We start from the raw sequence: 25,329 nt of genomic DNA on the forward strand, positions 1-25,329 counted from the left end.
TCTTAGCTCATGGCAACCTCCAGCTCCTGGGTTCAAGTGATTCTCCTACCTCAGCCTTCCAAGTAGCTGGGATTACAGGCTCCCACCACCATGTCCGGCTAATTTTTGTATTTTTAGTAGAAACAGGGCTTCACCATGTTGGCCTGGCTGGTCTTTTAACTCCTGTCCTCAAGTGATCCGCCCACCTCGGCCTCCCAGAGTGCTGGGATTACAGGTGTGAGCCACCGCACCCGGTCTGAAATTATTCTTGATGGTACAAATATAGCCATCTCTGGAGAAACACAGGCTGGTCTCTTAGAGGAACCCAGATACGTGGTTGCAGATGATTAAATGAGAAGTGAGAATCAGCAATCCCACACAGGTGGTAGAGCTGTGACGTGGACCACTTTCTCAAGACTTCAGCTTCTCCTCCATCACAAACAATACTGTCAGGCTTCTCACGATTTTTGGCTTCAGGGAAATATAGACACATGAGATAGAATTCTGCATAATTCCCTAGGATTTGATCCTGGCTGGAGTTACTGACTGTATGACCTTGGGCAAATGATTTATCATCAGGCTTCATTTCCTCCTATAAATGGACAGTGTTGCTTGGTGGATAAGCAAGCACATGTGAAAATGCCAACACAGAACCAGCATACAGCAACTCGTCCCGCCCTGAACCCCAGTGAATGGCTTGAAAGAAATACCACCAGCAATCAGGTAACAATGAGACATACACAGCTTTATTTAATAATCTGTAAAAAGTCATACTCTGGCAGAGTGATGCATTCCTTATCTCGGCAGAAAGCAGTGTGTCTGAAAAGCCCCTTCCCAAGATTTGGAACTGTGTAACCCTGAGCTTACATCTCAACGCTCCCAAGAGCTGGGCTCTTGCTATGTGGCAGTTGGTCTCCACAGTTCTCACCCTCCAGCAATACTCTCTGTCTTGCTGTGACTCCCTCACTTAACCGTAGACAGGAGGCTGAAAACAGCTTTACCTGGACAGGGCTGCCCCTACAGGGTGGCCCTTTCCCTCCTGCAAAAGGGAGTTCACGGGATTAACAGTCTTTCTGATGGCTGGGCAAAATGACTCATGCCTGTAATCCCAGCACTTTGGGAGGTTGAGGCGGGCGGATCACCTGAGGTCAGGAGTTTGAGACCAGCCTGGCCAACATGGTGAAACTCCATCTCTACTGAAAATACGTAACTTAGCTGGGCGTGGTGGCAGGTGCCTGTAGTCCTAGCTACTCGGGAGGCCGAGGCAAGAGAATCGCTTGAACCCAGGGGGCAGAGGGTAAGCCAAGTTTGCGCCATTGCACTCCAGCCTGGGTGACAGAACGAGACTCTGTCTCAAAAAAAAAAAAAAAAAAAGACTCTGAGAAATGGGTTCTGTATCAATTTACTTTGGCTTCCATTACATCTACTGAAATCAAGGCCATACTTATTAAACACGATACTATGTTAATGACTGTTCCTCTTCCCCTACCCATTTCTCCACCATCTACATGCTTTTTAGGCCATACCTCTCCCCTCTCTGGGAACTGAGGAATGGAGACACTCTCCATCATAGACCTAAGAGGCACTTCTTGTGGATATGTGGATGTCCAGTATAAGATACTGCAGCGACAGGAGTTTTGCTTTTCAGAGCAGAGGCCTGGAATTTTTTTTCCACCTTCCTGTGCTAAGAGAGTCCAGTAATTAAGCCACATTCACTCCTTGGAAAAAACTCTATGTTGTATCGGAACCTCACCGATGGTTCATGGGCTTTCAGCAGAATATATGCCTCCCTTTTATTTATAGAAGAGTATACAGGAATTCATTTGGACAGAAGGAGTCTCTCTATGTAATAGGCACCCTTCTACTATTGCTCACAATCAATCAATGGTCCAGATGGCAATTATGATTTTCCACATTCCTCTGAGCTGCTCTCTCCTGAAATCACTCTGCAAATTTTGTTGACCAATTTGCAAACAAAAGAGAACGCAGTGGCCTACCCAACCTAGAAATCTATTCTGCCTAATTCCCTTAAAAACACCATTGAGAATGCAAAGTAAGTCCCTTTTTTGTCTTTTTGCAGAAGCACTACAAGAAAGCGTGTCTAAAACCACAGAACTATGCACACACACACAGAGACACACGTGCTCGCACACACACAGAGTTGGGATCAAAGAATCTTATCCGATACATAGTTGGGGGAGCACGGGAAAAAGCTGGCAAGAGGGGAGATGGAGAGATCTGATTGGCTAAAGATGTTGGAATGTTACAGTACGGCATGGAGTGGTTCCTGGGCTATACAAAAAAGGGGGTGGGCAGGCAGAGAGAATGATAAATCCAGGCTACTAGAGAGAGGGTCAGTGGCCATGCATGAGTTAAAGATAGTAGAGGCCAGTTTACATGGATGAAATGTTATATTATGGAGTGGTCATTTGAAGAAGGATGGACTTGCAATGGTCCAGGGGAGGAGCATCTGCTTAGCAGGACACCTCCATGGTCTGGTGTCTGTCCAGGACATCAGGGGACTCACAGGATTCTTGAGTTCCATCTGACTGATTGCTGGTGACAGACCGGCTGAAGGGACTTTCTCCAGAGCCGAGGCTACTCGAGGTTGAGTGGGTTCGTGATCGGGCGAGCCGAGTCATGCTGGCAGATGGTACTGTAACAGAGAACCAAGGGGACTAGAAGGTGAAGCCCCAGTTAAGCCCAGCTAACCTAGGAGTCTCACCAAAGGCTTTATGTTTAGCTTTTCCGACTCATTTACAATGACACCCAGGACAAGATATAGCCATCCCCATTTTTTTTTTTTTTTTTTTTTGAGACGGGGTCTTGCTCTGCCACCCGGGCTGGAGTGCAGTGGCCGGCTCTCAGCTCACTGCAAGCTCCGCCTCCTGGGTTCACGCCATTCTCCTGTCTCAGCCTCCCGAGTAGCTGGGACTACAGGCGCCCGCCTCGTCGCCCGGCTAGTTTTTTGTATTTTTGTAGTAGAGACGGGGTTTCACCGTATTAGCCAGGATGGTCTCGATCTCCTGACCTCGTGATCCGCCCGTCTCGGCCTCCCAAAGTGCTGGGATTACAGGCTTGAGCCACCGCGCCCGGCTGCCATCCCCATTTTGTATTATTTGCTCTAGGTGAGTGGTGATATGTGAGGCCACTTTAATCCTTTAGATCTGGTTGGAATCTCAGCTGATTGTAGTCACCCCAGAACAAGGGGAAACCCTAAGTCCAGAGTATGGCCTCTTAGCTATGCCCACACCATTCAGACAGTGACAGAATGGAGGCTTTGGGAACCCAAACAGGTAACCAAAACCTACAGTGCATGCAAAACTAAACCAAAAGAAAAGAAAGACAAACACACAAGTATGAAGGGGTTTCACAAACACAGTGCAAGCCCGATACGAGACTACCATCCGTGTCCACAGGCTACCTTGCTACCAGGGAGGAGATGTGTAGGACGGTGCAGGTGAAGGGGAGGGCGGGTTGGCTTGGAGCTGACCTCGACACAGGGATGAGATACAGGTTGCCAGGGATGGAGGAGCTCTGGGGGTAGGTGTTAAACTCAGACTCCTGTTCTGCCACTGCTTGACTCTAAGGTCCTTCCAGCTTGGCTAGGACTGGGCCTTACCTGGCATATAGCCTCCCTGCCTATCCTCCTGGGCAGCAGCCACTCCCCTAGCTGTATTTCAATGCTGGGGTCAAAAGGTGCTGTCATCTGCAGAGTTCTCTGGGCACAGGCTCTGACCCTCCTATTTAGAGCCAAGGCTGTCCTTGGATTCCTATGTCTGGAGGTTAATTCAAGGGTCAGTAGGTGGCGGTGGAAGAGAGGCCCTGCCTATCAAGTTTCAGCTGCTGCTGTGACCCTGGATTTAGGATGACAAGAGGATGCTGCCCCTTACAACTAGATCCTTTCTTCCTCCTGGGAGACCAGGGCTGGCCCTGTAGGCTACATCTCTTGGGGCGTACTGAGCCACATTCTATCGGGCTCTCACTGCACAGGAAGACCGCGGACATGCTGCAGGCAGCCAGTGCAGCCAGGAGAGACTGGAAGGCAGGGCGGGGCCAGCACAGAGGAAGGTACCTGACTCGGTGCTCAGGTGACTGAGCTGCACATACGGGACTGGAAGCAGGATGGACACAGGAAAAGGCAGGTTAGTGATCCGAGACTGCCAAGTGGCAACCTCAGCTGCCTGGTAGCCACTGACAGAATACTCTAAGCCAGGGATAAATTTTTTTTTTTTTTTTTTTTTTTTTGAGGCGGAGTCTCACTCTGTCGCCCGGACTGGAGTGCAGTGGCCGGATCTCAGCTCACTGCAAGCTCCGCCTCCCGGGTTCACGCCATTCTCCTGCCTCAGCCTCCCGAGTAGCTGGGACTACAGGCACCTGCCACCTCGCCCGGCTAGTTTTTGTATTTTTAGTAGAGACGTGGTTTCACCGTGTTAGCCAGGATGGTCTGGATCTCCTGACCTCGTGATCCGCCCGTCTCGGCCTCCCAAAGTGCTGGGATTACAGGCTTGAGCCACCGTGCCCGGCCTAAACTTTTATCTTAAGCTCCCAGAGAGGAGGTAAGGCTGACAAGATACTTCAATAACATCTCAAATGTTACTTTCCTCAACTAGACAAAGGCAATTGTTTTCCCCTTGCCTATCAACAGTCATCTTGCTTTGGATCAGAAGTGGGCTGGAAGATCAGCTATTTCATAGGAAAAGGATAAGAATGGGATAGGAGAGGGGCTCCTGGTCCTCCCAGTGAGCCACAGGGCTGTGGGTGTGGGCTCGGTTGGTAGCGGCTCACAGGCAAGGATGACACAGCCACTTAAGACAAGACATACATGGTCTGCCTGGGAGGTACAGGGCTGCACCCAGGGCCCAGCTGCACAGAGCAGCTGACCAGGCAGCTCTCCAATGACCATTATCCACACTAATACCAAAGACAGAGGAAAAATCACCCTACTGGGTAAGGAGCTCTGTACCTTGGTGAAAGAGTTTTTCTTAAAACTCCAAGAAAGGAGCAAGTGTAGATAATTCTGTGACCATGAGAAAGCTCAGGGGTCTTACAATACAAGAGACCAGGACAATGGAATGTGATATGGACACACCCTTGGACTTGCTCTAAAACACTCTCCAACTTCATTTCCTGGAGTAGAGGAGACTTTACCAAGGATACTGCCCTTTTCTCCTGCGTCTCCGTTTCATTTCTCTTGGTCAGCAGTTATTAACCAGCTGAGTTTAAATGCAAATCCTAATTTCAGATTCACACCTAGGACAGCCTAAGCTGCAGGGGTTCAAAATTGGGCTTTGGAGTCAGACTGCCAGGGTTTGAACCATGGCCCTGCAGCTGAATTTTTACCCTTGGTAATGTGCTTAGTCTCTCTGAGCCTCAGTTTCTTCTTCTATAAAATGGCACTAATAACAGAATGACCTCTTAGATTAAGAATATATAGGCTGGGTGTGGTAGCTCACGCCTGTAATCCCAGCACTTTGGGAGGCCGAGGAAGGCAGATCACGAGGTCAAGAGATCAAGACCATCCTGGCCAACATGGTGAAACTCTGTCTCTCCTAAAAATACAAAAATTAGCTGGGCATGGTGGCACGTGCCTGTAGTTCCAGCTACTTGGGAGGCTGAGGCAGGAGAATCGCTTGAACCCAGGAGGCGGAGGTTGCAGTGAGCCGAGATCACACCACTGCACTCCAGCCTGGCGACAGAGTGACATTCCGTCTCAAAAAAAAAAAAACCAAAAAAACAAAAAACAAAAGAATATATAGTGCCTGATAAAAGTAAGTGCTGAGTGTTAGCTTCTCATAAATATGGACAAATCAGTGTTCCATAACCATTTCAGTTTCTACTTTGCTTAAGGCTAGCTGCCACAGAGGTTATATCCAGGAATTGTGGGCTCCCAGATGTGAAACTGGCCCCCAATAATCCTAAATTGTTGCTAGATAGAAAGTTGTATACTACTCACTGTAGCCCATTCCCTGCAAAAAGTACTTGAAGGCCTCGGTGAGCTTCCCAGGCTGGGGGGATAAAACAAGAGGGCATTAATCTTCACACAGACAGAGAGGCAGAATTAAATGGGTGTTTAAAAAAAAAATTTCCTTACCTGAACTACCTGGGGCAGTCCCCCACAGTCTGCCATCTAGAAAAGGAAAAATATGCAAGTCAGCTGGGACTTACCCTTAAGAGAATTGCTCTGAACACCCGAAGTCCTTTCAAACAGAACAAGATCGAATTCTAGGTTTTAACGTTTAACTGCAAGTCATACAAACATTTATAACCTTGGATGAAAATCTGATATCATTATTACATACTTATTTATCAATAAGACTGAAGCCCTGACTTTCAGGCCCATGGTGGGAATTTTCTGTTGAGGTGATAGTGAAGTTAACCACTATTCTCAACCATGAAAAGCACCTGAATAATGTTCCTTTCAGAGCCCTCAAACAGTGTGACCCTAACTTCTCTGTGCATCGTGCTTTCCAAGTCCCATTTCAACTCTACATTATCTTTCCTCCATGAGTAAGGACACTCAGCCATCAGGAGCTGATACTGATTCAGCCGGCTCGCTCAGTCAGTTACTTTCCTCTAATAGCTGGGTTTGGTAATGCTGCTTTTCACTTCATTTTTTTTTTTTTTTTTTTTTTTTGAGGCGGAGTCTCGCTCTGTCGCCCAGGCTGGAGTGCAGTGGCGCAATCTCGGCTCACTGCAAGCTCCGCCTCCCGGGTTCACGCCATTCTCCTGCCTCAGCCTCCCAAGTAGCTGGGACTACAGGCGCCTGCCACCTCGCCCGGCTAGTTTTTTGTATTTTTAGTAGAGACGGGGTTTCACCATGTTAGCCAGGATGGTCTCGATCTCCTGACCTCGTGATTCGCCCGTCTCGGCCTCCCAAAGTGCTGGGATTACAGGCTTGAGCCACCGTGCTTTTCACTTCATAAACATTTACAGCTGGTTATTCTCATGCGTCCAAGGATTTCTAGGATATGGCTTCATTAGTGTGTGCTGGAATTACCTGAAGGACTTGTTAAAACTCAGATTCTTGGATTCCTGTCCCAGAGATTCTGATTTGATAGGTTTGGGGTATGGTTCATGATCATGCATTTCTGGACGGGCGTGGTGGCTCACATCTGTAATCCCAGCACTTTGGGAGGCCGAGGCAGGGGGATCACCTGAGGTCAAGAGTTCCAGACCAGCCTGGCCAACATGGTGAAACTCCATCTCTACTAAAAATACAAAAATTGGCCGGGCGTGGTGGCTCACACCTGTAATCCCAGCACTTTGGGAGGCCGAGGCGGGTGGATCACGAGGTCAGGAGATCGAGACCATCCTGGCTAACACGGTGAAACTCTGTCTCTACTAAAAATACAAAATATTAGCCAGGTGTGGTGGTAGGCGCCTGTGGTCCCAGCTACTTGGGAGGCTGAGGCAGGAGAATGGCGAGAACCCTGGAGGCGGAGCTTGTGGTGAGCCGAGATGGCGCCACTGCACTCCAGCCTGGGTGACAGAGCGAGACTCTGTCTCAAAAAAACAAAAACAAACAAACAAAAAAACAAAAATTAACCAGGCATGGTGGCACACACCTGTAGTCCCAGCTACTCTGGAGGCTGACACAGAACAATCGCTTGAACTCAGGAGGCGGAGGTTGCAGTGAGCCAAGATCATGCCACTGCACTTCAACCTGGGCAACAGAGAGTCCATCTCCAAAAAAAAAAAAAAAAAAAAAAAAATAGAACTTACAGTTCTAATAAGCTCCCAGGTGATCTGAATCTACTTTCCACAGTAAAGCATTTTTAGGGCATGCTGGCCCCAGGCCTGCTCTCTTTTTTCCTACTGTTACGCACTCTGGGCTCAGATGATATCCTATTCAGGCTGACTGGCTTTTTAAATTTTTATTTTTTATTTTTTTTTATTTTTTTTGAGACGGAGTCTTGCTCTGCCACCCAGGCCGGAGTGCAGTGGCCGGATCTCAGCTCACTGCAAGCTCCGCCTCCCGGGTTTACGCCATTCTCCTGCCTCAGCCTCCCGAGTAGCTGGGACCACAGGCGCCCGCCTCGTCGCCCGGCTAGTTTTTTGTATTTTTTTTTTTTTTTTTTTTTTTTTTTTTATTTTTTATTTTTTTTTTATTTTTTTTTTTTTATTTTTTTTTTTTTTTGAGACGGAGTCTTGCTCTGCCGCCCAGGCTGGAGTGCAGTGGCCGGCTCTCAGCTCACTGCAAGCTCCGCCTCCGGGTTCACGCCATTCTCCTGTCTCAGCCTCCGAGTAGCTGGGACTACAGGCGCCCGCCTCGTCGCCCGGCTAGTTTTTTGTGTTTTAGTAGAGACGGGGTTTCACCGTATTAGCCAGGATGGTCTCGATCTCCTGACCTCGTGATCCGCCCGTCTCGGCCTCCCAAAGTGCTGGGATTACAGGCTTGAGCCACCGCGCCCGGCGTTTTTTGTATTTTTAAGTAGAGACAGGGTTTCACCGTATTAGCCAGGATGGTCTCAATCTCCTGACCTCGTGATCCGCCCGTCTCAGCCTCCCAAAGTGCTGGGATTACAGGCTTGAGCCACTGCGCCCGGCCGACTGGCTTTTTTTAAAAAGGAACATGAACCCCATGGTTTCAATTCACTAGCATCAAAACTTATTATGAGGAGGGACTACAAGTGAGGAGACTGCCACAGAAGACACAGAAGTTTGAGATTAACGAGGGAGAGGCCTCTGAAAATTCTAAGCATAAGATTACAAACAAACATTTAATCTAACAAACATACAAAAAACCAAACCAGCACAGGCTGTATTTTCATGAAGTTTAGGAGCTGAAACCTGATTGGAATATAGAACGGTTCACACATGCAGAGAGAATACTGGAAGAAACTATTTCCAAGTTTCTATATCAAACTATATCAAAAATGGTTTGAGAATCAGTTCAATCTGCCATAGGAGTTATCCACTCTATTCTATGGTGTTATAGATGGGCATTTTTGCCCAAAAATAACTATGTCTATGGTTATTGTAGGGTTTAGTTTTCTGCGTTTGAATATTGATTCAAACCTGAAGTGAGAAACTAGTTTGAAACTACAAACTTAAAAATTTTTTTTTTTTTTTTTTTTGAGACGGAGTCTCGCTCTGTCGCCCAGGCTGGAGTGCAGTGGCCGGATCTCAGCTCACTGCAAGCTCCGCCTCCCGGGTTCACGCCATTCTCCTGCCTCAGCCTCCCGAGTAGCTGGGACTGCAGGCGCCCGCCACCTCGCCCGGCTAGTTTTTTTTTTTTGTATTTTTTAGTAGAGACGGGGTTTCACCGTGTTAGCCAGGATGGTCTCGATCTCCTGACCTCGTGATCCGCCCGTCTCGGCCTCCCAAAGTGCTGGGATTACAGGCTTGAGCCACCGTGCCCGGCCAAAAAAATTTTTTTTTTTTAGAGATAAAGTCTCGCTCTTGTTGCCCAGGCTGGAGTGCAATGGCACAATCTCAGCTCACTGCAACCTCTGCCTCCCAGGTTCAAGCGATTCTCCTGCCTCAGTCTCCGGAGTAGCTGGGATTACAGGCGCCCAGCATCATGCCTGGCTAATTTTTGTATTTAGTAGAGATGAGGTTTCATCATGTTGGGCAGGCTGGTCTTGAACTCCTGGCCTCAGCCTCCCAAAGTGTTGGGATTACAGGCGTGAGCCACCATGCCTGGCCCCTCCCCCAAATTTTTAGACCAGCCCATCAATTGCCTGGAGGGCAGAACATGTTGAATGTGGTCACCTCAAAGCATTAACCTCACATTAGATTTTTAGGAACTACAGGCTATTTCTGGTAACAGCACTTCCCTTTCAAACACACTTCAAAGAGAAAAGGAAGACGGCAGAGGTCTTTCAGACTGAAAATGTAGCAGTAAGCAACATATGATCAGCATTGAAATCTACAGTAGTCCAAGTACAAACTAGAAGGTCAGCTACCTAAACACTTTAGTAGAGGCTCTAGGAAAAGCTAGGTTGAAACAATAACAGGTAGAAATTCTTGCCTCCTATATACTCAAAAGTGGGAGACACTTGATACTATCTCTAGATATTTAGCATAAGAGTTGGTCTGTATTTACCCTAAGAGAAAGAAAATGCATACACCCTCATCATGAGAATTGTTACTGAAAGCTTCCTTACCAACAGAGCAGGACTTTGCATATAAAGAATTTACATCCATTATGTTAATTCTCACAACATTAAATAATGTTGACAAAGTTGTTTTTTTTTTTTTTTTGAGACAGGGTTTCACTCTGTCACCTAGACTGGAGCCCAGCGTCAGGAGCACAAATCCTCGAATTCCTGGGCTCAAGGAATCCTCTTGCCTCAGCTTCCTGAGTAGCTGGGGCCACAGATGTGCACCACCAAGCCCAGCTAATTTTCTTACTGTTTTTGTAGAGACAGAGTCTCACTATGTTGCCCAGACTGCTCTCGAACTCCTGGCCTCCCACCTCTGCCTTCCAAAGCGCTGGGATTATAGGTGTGAGCCACTGCACCCAGCCAAAGTTTTTAGTTACATGGGAAAGGCTATGTCATAAAGTTGAGGAAAACATACAGGGTTGTAAATACTCTCTGACAGGGTGTCACTCTGTCACCAGGCTGGTCTCAAACTCCTGGACTCAAGCGATCCGTCCACCTCAGCCCCCCAAAGTGTTGGGATTATAGGCATGAGCCACCGTGCCCAGCCCCTCTCTAATTTTAATGATGTAAAAATGTATAGGAAAAAGACAGCAATATTTTACCAGAGGTTTGGGTGGTAGGATTACGAATAATTTAAATTTATTTTATTCCATATTCTTCCTCTTTTTTGCAATGTTTTACAATAAGAACATAGTCAGGAAAACAGCTTTATTTTATTTTATTTGTTTATTTATTTTTGAGATGGAGTCTCACTCTGTCGCCCAGGCTAGAGTGCAGTGGTGTGATCTCGGCTCACTGCAACCTCTGCCTCCTGGAATCAAGCGATTCTCCTGCCTCAGCCTCCCAGGTAGCTGGGACTACAGGTGTGTGCCACCATGCCCAGTTAATTTTTGTATTTCTAGTAGAGACGGGGTTTCACCTTATTGGCTAGGCTGGTCTCAAACTCCTGACCTCATGATCCACCTGCCTCAGCCTCCCAAAGTGCTGAGATTACAGGTGTGAGCCACTGCACCTGGCCAAAAGCATAATTTCAAAAAGAGAATGAAGGCTGGGCGTGGTGGCTCACACCTGTAATCCCAGCACTTTGGGAGGCCAAGGTGGGTGGATCACAAAGTCAGGAGACTGAGACCATCCTGGCTAACACGGTGAAACCTCGTCTCTACTGAAAATACGAAAAATTAGCTGGGGGGGGTGGTGGGCACCTGTATTCCCAGCTACTCAGGAGGCTGATGCAGGAGAATCGCTTGAACCCGGGAGGTGGAGGTTGCAGTGAGCCGAGATCGTGCCACTGCACTACAGCCTGGGTGACAGAGCAAGACTCTGTCTCAAAAAAAAAAAAAAAAAAAAAAAACCAAAAAAACGAAGAGAATGAGATAACCAAAGAGAGGGAAGCTTTGCTTCTTTCTGGGCAATTATTCCAACGATTAATCTGAAGCATATATAAGGGTTGGAAGTGAGGGAAGAAGACACATTACCTTTAGCAAAGTTGTATTTACAGGGTTCAGGCGGGAATTGCATTCGACCTAAAATTTTAAAAAAAGGAGAAAATAATTTTATGAGTTGCTAGGAAAAAAAATGAAATAGCTCGGCATGAGAATGATCTTGCAAGATCAACAGCTCAGTTTGCAGAAGGCTGAACCAGCCAAAGAGATTACCAAAATACATAAAGGGAGGTATATTTATATGATATACTTTGATATTTCTGAGCAGATCTAAAAATTTAACTTATCTAATTTTCGGAATCAGTTATGTGTCTTTAAAAAACTACAAGCTGAATCTAAGTCTTCCTACTGACTGGCTATATAACATGAAAGGTTACCTTACTTCTTTGAAAAATGGACTGGACCGTGAGTCCTCTCCTGCTGGAATCTCTTTAATGGCTTCTGAGCACAACTGGTTCTAATGGCTAAGCCCTAAACACCTCCCTTGCCTCACTTTTCACCTTTTTCCTTAGTGGGTTTGCCATTCTTTATATCCTCGCTCTTTTCCATCTCAAGGTCTTTGGCTATCCAGTCCAAAGTTGAACCCTTCTCATTTTTCTCTTATGGAGTCATTTAATTAAGAATCGCCGGGCGCGGTGGCTCAAGCCTGTAATCCCAGCACTTTGGGAGGCCGAGACGGGCGGATCACGAGGTCAGGAGATCGAGACCATCCTGGCTAACACGGTGAAACCCCGTCTCTACTAAAAAATACAAAAAACTAGCCAGGCGAGGTGGCGGGCGCCTGTAGTCCCAGCTACACGGGAGGCTGAGGCAGGAGAATGGCGGGAACCCGGGAGGCGGAGCTTGCAGTGAGCTGAGATCTGGCCACTGTGAAAGAGCACAAACACATTCCTCCTTCTTCCTGGACCCAGCACAAACACATTCCTCCATATAGCTCAACTTCCTGAGCCCAACATAAACACATTTACACATTCCTCAGCCCTGGGCCCAGCACAAACACATTCCTCCATATATCTCAACTTCCTGGGCCCAGCACAAACACATTCCTCCAAATATCTCAACTTTGGAAAAACACCACCTGGAGAATCCCCCCCGATAAGGTCACAACCGTTTGTAAAAGCACGGGAACCAGGTCGGGCGCGGTGGCTCAAGCCTGTAATCCCAGCACTTTGGGAGGCCGAGACGGGCGGATCACGAGGTCAGGAGATCGAGACCATCCTGGCTAACATGGTGAAACCCCGTCTCTACTAAAAAATACAAAAAACTAGCCGGGCGACATGGCGGGCGCCTGTAGTCCCAGCTGCTTGGGAGGCTGAGGCAGGAGAATGGCGTAAAACCCAGGAGGCGGAGCTTGCAGTGAGCTGAGACCCGGCCACTGCACTCCAGCCTGGGCGGCAGAGCGAGACTCCGTCTCAAAAAAAAAAAAAAAAAAAAAAAAGCACGGGAACCAATAGAAAACTACTAAATGTATAACTTAAAATGACAACCAATTGTAATGCTGTAACCAAAAGAATATCCTTGTTCCTCTGTAACTTAGCATATCCTGTTTACATCGGCCTATAAAAAGCGAGCACACGCATCGTTCGGGGCCCTCTTGTACGCTGTGGAATGGAGGGACCAAGTTCGAACTTGCAGTAAAGATCCTTGCCGCTTGGCTTTGACTCTGGACTCTGGTGGTCTTCTTCGGGGAATAAACGGTCTGGGCATAACAACTGCACTCCAGCCTGGGCGACAGAGCGAGACTCCGTCTCAAAAAAAAAAAAAAGAATTGTAGCCCTGTGCATTCACATGTCTGATATCCTGCACCCTTGTGTTCATGAATGCAGAGATGTCAAAGAAAATGTTCTGGGGAGACAATCTCGGTTTCGCATTGTTTTACAGGTATTTTGATCAACTGGATCTCTCCGTTATATGTTTGCTAAGAACACACATATAAAACCTGTGCTCAGAATCTGGATCCAGCAGGGTGAAATATGTAATACAAAGCAAAATGAAACCACTGCAAACACTTCGCAACTGAGCTGAGTGAACACAGAAAGGAGTGGGATTTCTACAGGTAGATAAAGGGAAAGGGTGAGTGCTTGAGGGCTTCCAGAATCAAGGCAAAAGCATAAGCAAAGCCCCAGGAGTGGGAACAGAACAGCTACCGAGGCAAGTGTTAGGTGAGGTAGACTGAAGGTGAGGCTGGGGCACAGGCTGGAGCTGACTGTGGCAGGCAGGATGCCACAGAAGGTGTCTGAAGTGACAGGATTTGATTTGTTTTAGGAGCGCCAATGGCCTACATGATAGACTGCAGTAGCAGCAAGCAGTGGTTAAAATTACCTAAGCAAGACCCAGTAATCCAGATGAACTTTTACTCTGGGGATTGCGGGTGGGGGGGTATACAAAACTCTTCTAAAATCAGGGATGATATAAAAGTCAGGATCACCGAATCGGAGTTTTGATTTGCTCTATACAAAGGACAATGCAGGCAGTGACAAACGAATGTACCCGTTCACTACAGAATGTGCATTAACTCTAAAATGTAGAATTTAAAAACTGGATCCCTAACCGCTAGGTACAGTGCTTAGAATACAGTAGATAGACTATAAATACTTTCTGGAAGAAAGAACTCTCAAATCTGGATTTAATATAATCAATCATGCTTTCCTTGGTTCACTACTTTGCAATTTCTACATTATATAAGAAGTCTTGATACCTAGTAGACCAACCACAATCACTGTGGGTTTTTGTTGTTGTTGTTGTCATTTTGTTTTGTTTTCTTTGAGATGGAGTCTTGTTTTCTCACCCAGGCTGGGGTGCAGTGGCACGATCTCAGCTCCCTGAAACCTCTGCCTCCTGGGTTCAAGCAATGCTCCCACCAAGGAGCTGGGATTACAGGTGTGTGCCATCACGCTCAGCTCGTTTTTGTATTTTTAGTAGAGACAGGGTTTTGCCATGTTGGCCAGGCTGGTCTTGAACTCCTGACCTCAGGTGATCCGCCCATCTCGGCCTCCCAAAGTGCTGGGATTACAGGCATGAGCCACAGCCACTGTTTTTTGACATCTACTCTCTCCCCGGCTGCCTGAATGCACTCAGTCTTACTCATTTTCATATTCTTCATAGCAGAGTAAACAGGAGATGCTCAAAATATGATGTTGAATGAATAAGTAAGCAAGAATAGTTACTGACAATGACTAGAATTTGTAGAATTTCTTTTTGCTCTTCAATGCATGGATATTCCTCTTAATCCCTACACACTTGTGGGATAAAATGCTCTGGCAGGGGAACTAGGTTTGACTGCGTATGAAAGAGCATCTACTTGTGGTATAGACAGGGCTGCAGAATTCTCATAAACACTGAAGGTGTGGAAATCAGAAAGAGGAAGAGCCCTTATCTACATGGCCAAATTAATACAGTCTTGAAAAATAACTGCAAAGGTTGCTTTAAGTCCACACAGTTTTAAAAAGGCAAATAACTAGATACAAGATGAACAGAAATACTTAACATTATAAGGAAATTCTGATTAAGGATATTTTCTAAAAATATTTTCCTGTATTAAGTATATATATTCATTTTTAAATGTTTTTGATAGTTTAGAAGCATGTATCTCCACCTTTTTAGCCAGAAAACAGTGACCTTTATAAAGTTCCTTCTTGATAAATTGGGGTCACCTCTATAACCTTTTTACCTCTGGGGAATGTTTTTTGAGGAAGGGGAAATGAGCGTTACTGGCCTCTATGGGAAGTCATGCCACGTATTTCACACGGAGTGTTTTACAGGACAGTTCAGGGAGATGCGAATGTATCCTTTCACATCTGCATATTCTCACCCTACAAACATTTCCCCACTCTACAAACCTTCTCAACTATGTCTACACCTCTGATTATTTGTTAGACTTCCTTTCCAAAAAACTTCACTCCATAATGTTTTGCTCTATTTAGGGCAAAGAAATCAAGTAATTTCACAGAGATATTTAGTTAAGTTATACATGCTGTAGGAAACACATAATAAGACATATGAAAAACTATCAACTTCATTGTAATCAAATACATGCAAATTAAAACAGTGAGATACTATTTTTAACCTATCGAATAACTACTAATAAAGATTCGATGCTAGACAGTGTGCAATGAAACAGGCATGCTTATACAGTGCTGGTGGTAATATACTGGTGTATTCTTTCTGGAAAGGAACCTGGCAAAATGTATTAAAGACTTTGTAAAGATTTATAATTTTGGACACTATAATTCTACTTCTGGAAATCCATCCCAAGGAAATAATAAAAGATTCAAAGATTTCCTAAGGATGTCCAACAGTATCATTATTTTTGTTTTATTTTTTTATTTTTTTATTTTTTTATTTTTTTATTTTTTTATTTTTTTGAGACGGAGTCTCGCTCTGTTGCCCGGGCTGGAGTGCAGTGGCCGGATCTCAGCTCACTGCAAGCTCCGCCTCCCGGGTTCACGCCATTCTCCTGCCTCAGCCTCCCGAGTAGCTGGGACTACAGGCGCCCGCCACCTCGCCCGGCTAATTTTTTTGTATTTTTTAGTAGAGACGGGGTTTCACCGTGTTAGCCAGGATGGTCTCGATCTCCTGACCTCGTGATCCGCCCGTCTCGGCCTCCCAAAGTGCTGGGATTACAGGCTTGAGCCACCGCGCCCGGCCTATTTTTTTATTATTATTATTTTTTATTGAGACGGAGTCTCGCTCTGTCGCCCAGGCTGGAGTGCAGTGGCCGGATCTCAGCTCACTGCAAGCTCCGCCTCCCGGGTTTACGCCGTTCTCCTGCCTCAGCCTCCCGAGTAGCTGGGACTGCAAGTGCCCGCCACCTCGCCCGGCTAGTTTTTTGTATTTTTTAGTAGAGACGGGTTTCACCGTGTTCGCCAGGATGGTCTCGATCTCCTGACCTCGTGATCCGCCCGTCTCGGCCTCCCAAAGTGCTGGGATTACAGGCTTGAGCCACTGCGCCCGGCCCATTATTTTTATTTTTATTTATTTTTTTGAGACAGAGTGTCTCTCTGTCTCACCCAGGCTGGAGTGCAGTGGTGCGATCTTGGCTCGCTGCAGCCTCTGACTCCCAGGTTTGAGCGATTCTCCTGTCTCGGCCTCCTAAGTAGCTGGGAATACAGGGGCATGCCACCACACCCGGCTAATTTTTTGTATTTTTAGTAGAGATGGGGTTTCACCATGTTGCCCAGGCTGGTCTTGAACTCCTGACCTCAGGTGATCCACCCACCTCAGTCTCCCAAAGTGCTGGGACTATAGGCATGAGCCACCGCACGTGGCCAACAGTAACATTAATAGTGCAAAATCAGAATTAATCAACACAAGAACAAAGTTAAATAATGGTAAACCTACAGAAATACTGATTCTATAATGGAAAAATGCTATCAATAGTGTTAAGTCAGGCCCCCAATCTTATATATTTAATATAATCAGGTCTACATAAGGCAAAAAATAATACTCTGTCTTTAGGTAATAGGATTATGATTTTCCCCTCATCCTTCTATTTTTAAATTTTCTTCATATTTTCTACAATGAGCATATATCATTTTTATCCATGTGTTATGTCCTTCAGAAGGAGGCAGAGGTGGCCTTCCAGCCTGCTGGATTTATGGTGGTAATCTATTCCAGATTAGAGGCTGAGGTTCTCAGAAATCTGACAACAAGTAAATGGTGCTTTAGTTGTACTACTTGCCACAAAGCAATCAAGAAAAAAACTGATCCCAGCTAATGAAATCTAATGATGAATTAATTTTCCAAAATGTATGACAAAGAGCAAACTCTGATATGTGCAATCAGAAAGAACAAAAACTAGTATATACTGACTGTTTCTAGTGTGTCAGCAGTGTGTTACATACTTTTTTTTTGAGACAGGGTCTCACTCTGTCACCCAGGCTGGAGTGCAGTGGTGCAATCATGGCTCACTGCAGCCTTGACCTCCTGAGCTCAAGCAATCCTCCTACCTCAGCCTCCGGAGTAGCTGGGACTACAGGCTGTCACCACACCAGCTAATTTTTTTTTTATTTTATTTTTTGAGATGGAATCTCGCTCTGTTGCCCAGGCTGGAGTGCAGTGGTGTGATCTTGGCTCACTGCAAGCTCTGCCTCCTGGGTTCACACCATTCTCCTGCCTTGGCCTCCCGAGTAGGTGGGACTATAGGTGCCCGCCACCATGCCCGGCTAATTTTTTGTATTTTCAGTAGCGATGGGGTTTCACCGTGTTAACCAGGGTGGTCTTGATCTCCTGACCTTGTGATCCGCCCACCTCGGCCTCCCAAAGTGCTGGGATTAGAGGCGTGAGCCACCGCGCCAGGCCATGCCAGCTAATTTTTAAAAAAAAATTGTAGAGTTAGGGTCCCACTGTGTTGCCCAGGCTAATCTCAAACTCTTGAGCTCAAGTGATCCTCCTGCCTCAGCCTCCCAAAGTGTTGGGAATACAGGCGTAAGTCACTGCACCCGGCCTATACGTCTTATTACATTTTGATCTCATTCATCTTCACAGCATGAGGATATACTTACCACAGCCTCAACTGCAGGCGAATTGTCCCCTACCACCAGTAAAGTAGAACACCTAGGTAGGCAAAGTAAGAGGTGTCACTCAGCAAACAGGCACATAAATTCCACTGAACACCAAATTAGTCTATGAAAGGCAAAGATATTTGGCAAGTCAGCTGAGGAAACTGAGGAACTTACTTTAATGTTTTTGATGTGTTCTCATTTTGGCCCAGTATGGGTCTTTTGATCTCCAGGTCTCTGCGTCTAGAAAAAGCAGAAGCAATGCCCTTTTTGGGTAAAGTCATAGCAACTCAGGTTATTTTCTGGTCATAAACACCAAAATTTATCAAGGAATGTGAAACTATCTTTTCTTCACACCTGAGAAGGGAAGAGGCCTGTGACTTGGTTCTTGAGTTGCCACTTCAGTGGCATCTGGTATGGAGCAGGAAGGAGGCTCCTGGCTTAACCCTGAAGGATTCTTTGGGATGCTACAAGGAGACAGCCTCAACACCCAACAGCAACACCACTGAAACTCTCAAGTCTTAAGTGTTTAATTAATTTATTTTTTTGAGACAGAGTCTCACTCTGTCACCCAGGCTGGAGTGTAGTGGCACGATCTCAACTCACTGCAATCTCTGCCTCCCGGGTTCAAGTGATTCTCCTGCCTCAGCCTCCCAAGTAGGTGAGACTACAGGTGCCCGCCACAATGCCTGGCTAATTTTTGTATTTTTGTAGAGATGGGGTTTCACTATGTTGGCCAGGCTGGTCTTGAACTCCTGACCTTGAGATCCGCCTGCCTCGGCCTCCCAAAGTGCTGGGATTATAGGCGTGAGCCACTGCGCCTGGCCCTAAGTGTTTAATTTACAGGAATAAATTCCTTAAGAGAAGAGAATGATTTACACTTTGAGGAGGAGGGAGGGGTGTTTTCCTTGTAACTGAGTTTAGCACAGGGTTTAATCTTTCTGATTTCAACTAAAAATAGGGAGGCTCTGTTATATAGAGGAAAGAGCTAGAGAGACAAGGTTCTAAATCTGGCTTCACCCCTTACTGGCTGTATAACTTTGGTTAAGTTGATCCATTTCCTCAATCTTTGTCCATGTTTCTAGAAAACCAGAAGGGGCTCACATTTTCACCTCAGTGAAGCTCATCCCAAGATTAGATACAGTCCTCTCTCCTTCTCCCGCCCTCCTCTTTTTAGAGCTGTTTACAGTTAAGTGAAGAAAAAGGAAAAAAGTATACCCATTGTAGGAATTCAAGAAGAGCTGCAGGTTGTATTGGTTGATGTCTTGGGCAATATGCATTCTGTAGGCTTGGATCAGGTCCAGGTTGGCCTGTAACTCTTCCTAGAACAATTTAAAGAAGACATGGGCAAGCTTTTGAGCTCCAGAATAAGTCCATCTTGTTTGGTTTGCATTTTCATTACCACGAGTCAAATCGTGCAGCTCATGATGGGAACTGGGGCAGAGCCTGGGGACTACTGATGTGCTCATAGGCTGAATGGCTGATGATTTGCATTAGACTGGTTCAGTGCATATTCTGTGTCAGATGAGGGCAGCAAAGGATTCAAGTACTAGTTGTGGAACTTAGGTCACCTCATCACTCTGAACCCTGATTTCTTTGTGTGTTTTTTTAATGTTCTGCCATTCTTCACAAAAATGGAGATACTATAAAATGAAGACAATAACCAGCTATCTGACAAGGCTGTTTTAAAGATTAAGTAAGAAAAGTTATAGAAACATATAAACCACAAAGTGTAAAACAAATGGAGCGTAACATTTCTTTTTTTATGAGACGGAGTCTTGCTCAGTCACCCAGACTGAGCAATGGCGCAGTCTCAGCTCACTGCAACCTCCACTTCCCGGGTTCAAGCGATTCTGCTGCCTCAGCCTCCTGAGTAGCTGGGATTAGGGACATGCATCACTACGCTCAGCTAATTTTTTTGTATTTTTAGTAGAGACAGGGTCTCACCATGTTGGCCACACTGGTCTTGAACTCTTGACCTCAAGTGATCTGCTGCACCTGGCTACATTTCTTTTAATAACCATAAATCTGTGCAATTAGCTTATCTATATCTTCAATGATATAATCAGCATATTACCTATCTATATGTACCACCATTTAATATTATATACTGTATAATTATATATTCCATTGCGTTTATGACACTTTATTGATTTAGTAATTCATTATTTATTTTAATCTTTTAAATTTTATTTCAGAGACGGGGACTCACTATGCTGCTCAGGCTGGAGTGCAGTGGCCAGTCACAGGCACTATCATAAGGTACTGCAGCTTGGAACTCCTGGACTCAAGTGATCCTCCTGCTTCACCCTCCTGGGGAGCTGTGACAACAGGCACACTCAACTGTGCCTGGCTGATTTATTTTAATCTTACTACCAATACTTTTAAAGGCATAAAATATGAGAGAAACAAAATGGTCTATACAGTGAAAAGTCTCCCTCTCCACCACCCACTGTTTAATGGTCACTCTGTTGCTGGCCTTCTCAGATGTCATCTGAGCTACACACATACATCATTAAGCAGTTTTAAGCAGAAAGGAAAATTCTTGCATTGGAGGAAAGAAATAATATCAGGGATAATTAAGAAGTCTGTTAATCCAGGGCAATGTGTAAAGTTCACCACCAAGCCTTGTTAGAGAAACACGGATATGAAAAAACTTTCTTCACATTTTCACAACCATGTGGATGAAATGAACCCAGAATACAGTTGGAAACTGACAAGAGTCTACCTGAAACTGAAGGGTACGTGAATCACTACTAGAAAAGTTTGTGAGAGCCCCAGTCTCATTCTAAAGATATTATAAGAAAAGTTAATACCAAATGATAGGCCAGGTGTGGTGGCTCATGCCTGTAATCCCAGCACTTTGGGAGGCTGAGGCAGGAGGATCTCTTGAGGCCAGGAGTTTGAGACCAGCGTGGGCTAACGTAGCGAGACCCCCATCTCTACAAAAAATTTTAAAACTAGCTTAGTGTGGTGGTACATGCCTGTAATACTAGCTACTCAGGAGGCTGAAGGAGGAGGATGGCTTGAGCCTAGGAGGTCGAGGCTGTAGCAAACTAAGATGGCACCACTGCACTCCATCCTGGACAACAGAGCAAGGCCCTGTCTCAACAAACAAATAAACAGACTCCCATGTTTTTAAAAACACAAATTATAGTCCTCTAGACATTGTTCTACACTTGCTTTCCCTTGTAAAGTATGGTAAAGATCATTCCTTATCTGGATATATAGAGCTATCTCATTTATTTACAATACCTGTCTTCCCACATCCTTGCTAGTACAAACGTATTTTAATTTTATTCTCTTATTGGTGAAGTTGAACATTATTCATGTTTAAAAATCATGTTTGCTTCCATTTCAAAGTAATACAAGCATTAACTTGCTTACATGTTTTAAAATTTATTTTTAATTTTTATTATCTTTTTTTTTTTTTTTTTTGAGACGGAGTCTCACTCTGTCACCCAGGCTGGAGTGCAGTGGCCGGATCTCAGCTCACTGCAAGCTCCGCCTCCCGGGTTTACACCATTCTCCTGCCTCAGCCTCCCGAGTAACTGGGACTACAGGTGCCCGCCACATCGCCCGGCTAGTTTTTTTGTATTTTTTTAGTAGAGACGGGGTTTCACCGTGTTAGCCAGGATGGTCTTGATCTCCTGACCTCGTAATCCGCCCGTCTCGGCCTCCCAAAGTGCTGGGATTACAGGCTTGAGCCACCGCGCCCGGCCTTATTATCTTTTTGACTGGTCAAGAGCAGTAGTGAGAAAGGGGAAAGAGTAGAACAGGGAATTCAATCTGTAACTAACTGTGAACAATCAATTCAGATAATTCCCTACCTTCAGACCAGCCTGGATGCTTAAATTTTAAATGAACTCTTCAGTCTTATGAAAATCCACTGTGATCTCATATGTTTTAAATTAAACATATATTTTATATATATATGTAGATACATAGTTTTATATATACATAGTTATATATAGAGAAATTGTGTATATATATATATTACTCTCTGTATATAGTGAGGATGTTCTTGCTTTTTGGAAATTATTAAATACTGGTCTTAGCTTTCTCCTCAGAGGCCTATATGAAGTAGTATTTCTTTTTGCTATGTTGCCCAGGACGGTCTCAAACTCTGGGCTCAAGTGATCCTCCCATCACAGCCTCCCAAGTAGCTGGGACCACAGGCATGTGCTACTAAGCCCAGCTGATTTTTGAATTTTTTTTTTTTTTTTTTTTGAGACAGAGTTTTGCTCTTGTTGCCCAGGCTGGAGTGCAATGGCGCGATCTTGGCTCAATGTAACCTTCGCCTCCTGGGTTCAAGCAATTCTCCTGCCTCAGCCACCTGAGTAGCTGGGATTACAGGCATGCACCACCACACCGGGCTAATTTTGTTTTTTTTGTTTTTTTTCCCCCGAGATGGAGTCTTGCTCTGTCGCCCAGAGCTGGGGTGCAGTGGTGCAATCCCGGCTCACTGCAACCTCTGCTTCCTGGGTTCAAGCAATTCTCCTGCCTCAGCCTTCCGAGTAGCTGGTACTACAGGCATGTGCCACCACACCTGGCTAATTTTTTTGTATTTTTAGTAGAGGCGGGGTTTCACCATGTTGGCCAGGCTGGTCTTGAACTCCTGACCTTGTGATCCACCTGCCTGGGCCTCCCAAGTGCTGGGATTACAGGTGTGAGCCACCGTGCCCAGCCTAATTTTGTATTTTTAGTAGAGACAGGGTTTCTCCATGTTGGTCAGGCTAGACTCAAACTCCTGACCTCAGGTGATCCACCTGCCTTGGCCTCCCAAAATGCTGGGATTACAGGTGTGAGCCATGGCACCCGGCCAATTTTTGAATTTTTATAAAGACAGGGTCCCATTATGGGGCACCTGCCTCAGCCTCCCAGGTAGCTGGCACTACAGGCATATGCCACCACGCCCCGCTAATTTTTGTATTTTTAGTAGAGATAGAGTTTCACCATGTTGGCCGGGCTGGTCTCAAACACCTGACCTCAAGTGATCTGCCCACCTCGGCCTCCCAAAGTGCTGGATTACAGACGAGGAGGCACTGCGCCCGACCCCTAATTTGTAGTATATTAATACAATGAACTGCTGCTACACAGTAATAAAAAAGAATGAACTACTGACACATGGAATGACATGGATGAATCTCAAGATAGTATGTTGAGCAAAAGAAGCCAGACTCAGAGAAGTAAACACTCTGTTATTCCATTTATATGAAGTTTAAGAACAGTCAAAATTAATCTATGGAGGTAACAGAATAGTGAAAACCTTGTTTGGGGTGGGGAATTATTGAGTGGGAAAGGATAATGAGTAAACCTTTGTGGGGTGATAAAAATGTTTTATTTGTGTTCTGGGTGGTAGTTACAAGAAACTATACATCAGTAACTGGTCACTGAGATGCACTTAGGATGTGTGTATTACACTATGTATAAGAATTACCTCAATTAAAGAGAGGGCAAGATGGAGGCAAAACCCAAAGGAGTCAGCTGGAAGAATTAAAGTGGTTGCCACTAAAAAGCAGAATATGGGGTAGGTGACAGATTCTTTGTAATAAGCCCTGTAGAACTTCTCTACTCTAAAATATATGTGAATTTGTAACTTTGATAAAAATATGATGAAATAAAAGACTACGGACTTTGGACTTAGCCTGACCTGGATTCAAATGTCAGCTCCACACTTACCATCTGGACAGTGGTGGCAAGTTATGTGGCCTCTCTGGTCTTTGGTTTCCCTATCTTAAAATCAGACTAATAGAACCATGTAAAACACAACTTGGTTTGCACATCTAAAGTACTTATAAATAATCAGTACTCGGTAACTGCTAGTTTTCTTCCCATCTGCCATTTTCCTTCAGATAGTATTTTAAAAATAAGCAGATTACAATTGAGCACCCACTCTCGTCTCCCTATTCCAGACACCTCACAGCTCTCTGACCTCACTGCTCATTTACTCCATCACTCCTTTGTCGGTCACCCAACTCACTTTTCCCTTTCAAGGGTCCCCCTCACCTACCAGTTAAGCTCCCTCCCCTACCCAGCAATTATGTACACGATAACTGCCACTTTCTGTGAAGACTTCGGTTTCCTCACCAGTTGAAAAACACGGGGCGTGAACAAGATAATCTCTAAGCTTCTTTCAGCACTATTATATCACGGTTTTCCCCCCTGAAATTTCTGTTTCTATGAAGCCTTTCCCAGACCTCCTAATGGCTCTAAAGATGTCTGGGGAGGCACGTGATGTCAAACATTAACAGATGGCATGCTACTTACAGGAACAGGTAGCAGGAGATGCTATCTTCTCTCATAGCTCCACATGTCAACTGCCATGTGGCAATGGGTTAAAGATTCACCTTTGCAGGGCCACATGCCTTTCAGACTACATTAGAACTGTTATTTACTAGGGTCAGGTAAATTCTAAGGCAACCCTTCTTTCCTGAGGTAAAATAAGAATTTGCATGGAAACCAATAAACACAGCTCTTCTGGGTGGAACAGGTACTTACCGGCCCAAAGTGATGAGCCAAAATAATGTCCACAACATTGGTTGTCAGGCCAGAGAGCTGAAAAGGTAAAAACTCTGTGTTAAGAATGTAAGCATATGCAAAAATTTATCAAGCTACCCAATTAAAATGAGTGCACTTTATTATATATGTTATCTCTTAAAAAACAAATGAAAAACCCTTGGCCGGGCACGGTGGCTCACACCTGTAATCCCAGCACTTTGGGAGGCTAAGATGGGCAGACCATGGTCAGGAGATCGAGACCATCCTGGCTAACACGGTGAAACCCCCTCTCTACTAAAAATACAAAAAAGTTAGCCGGGCGTGGTGGCAGGTGCCTGTAGTTCCAGCTACTTGGGAGGCTGAAGCAGGAGAATGGCATGAACCCGGGAGGCGGAGCTTGCAGTGAGCCGAGATTGTGCCACTGCACTCCAGCCTGGGCAACAGAGTGAGACTCCGTCTCAAAAAAAAAGAGAAAAACCCCACAATTCAGTGTTATACATTTTCATGGTTTCAAAGAAACACAGAGACGAGAAACAAGTCAGAAAAAACTGTCTCCTTTCCAGGGTGATAATAAAGCCTGCTGTGAAATAGGGGACTGGAAGAGACACTGAACATTCCTTCTTTGAAAGCCTGAGACCTAGACCTCATGGCTGTTTGATATTTTATTCCTGTCTGTATTTCCATATTTACACTGGACTTATGGTTGATAAGGACTAACTTAACAATCACTCCCATGACTTCCAAGAGACAAAAACAACTTTTTTCTCTTTCTTCCAGTTTTTGCTATCTTCATTT

General features: G+C 45.3%; 1 protein-coding gene across 1 annotated transcript in view; it reads right to left on the reverse strand.

The window, feature by feature from the left end:
- Positions 1-698: 698 nt before the first annotated feature.
- Positions 699-25,329, reverse strand: part of NDRG3 (NDRG family member 3) — a 127,116-nt gene continuing 102,485 nt past the window's right edge. Inside the window, exons 12-17 of the mRNA XM_033186334.1 lie at positions 18,211-18,276; positions 18,037-18,088; positions 11,567-11,614; positions 6,074-6,109; positions 5,936-5,987; positions 699-2,635 (exon numbers count right to left, since the gene is read on the reverse strand). Coding sequence (XP_033042225.1) covers positions 2,454-2,635; positions 5,936-5,987; positions 6,074-6,109; positions 11,567-11,614; positions 18,037-18,088; positions 18,211-18,276 — 436 coding nt within the window. The 3' untranslated portion in view covers positions 699-2,453. The remainder of the gene's footprint in view (positions 2,636-5,935; positions 5,988-6,073; positions 6,110-11,566; positions 11,615-18,036; positions 18,089-18,210; positions 18,277-25,329) is intronic.

The sequence above is a fragment of the Trachypithecus francoisi genome, unplaced genomic scaffold (genome assembly GCF_009764315.1).
Source record: "Trachypithecus francoisi isolate TF-2019V2 unplaced genomic scaffold, Tfra_2.0 Lachesis_group21, whole genome shotgun sequence".
Taxonomy (NCBI): domain Eukaryota; kingdom Metazoa; phylum Chordata; class Mammalia; order Primates; family Cercopithecidae; genus Trachypithecus; species Trachypithecus francoisi.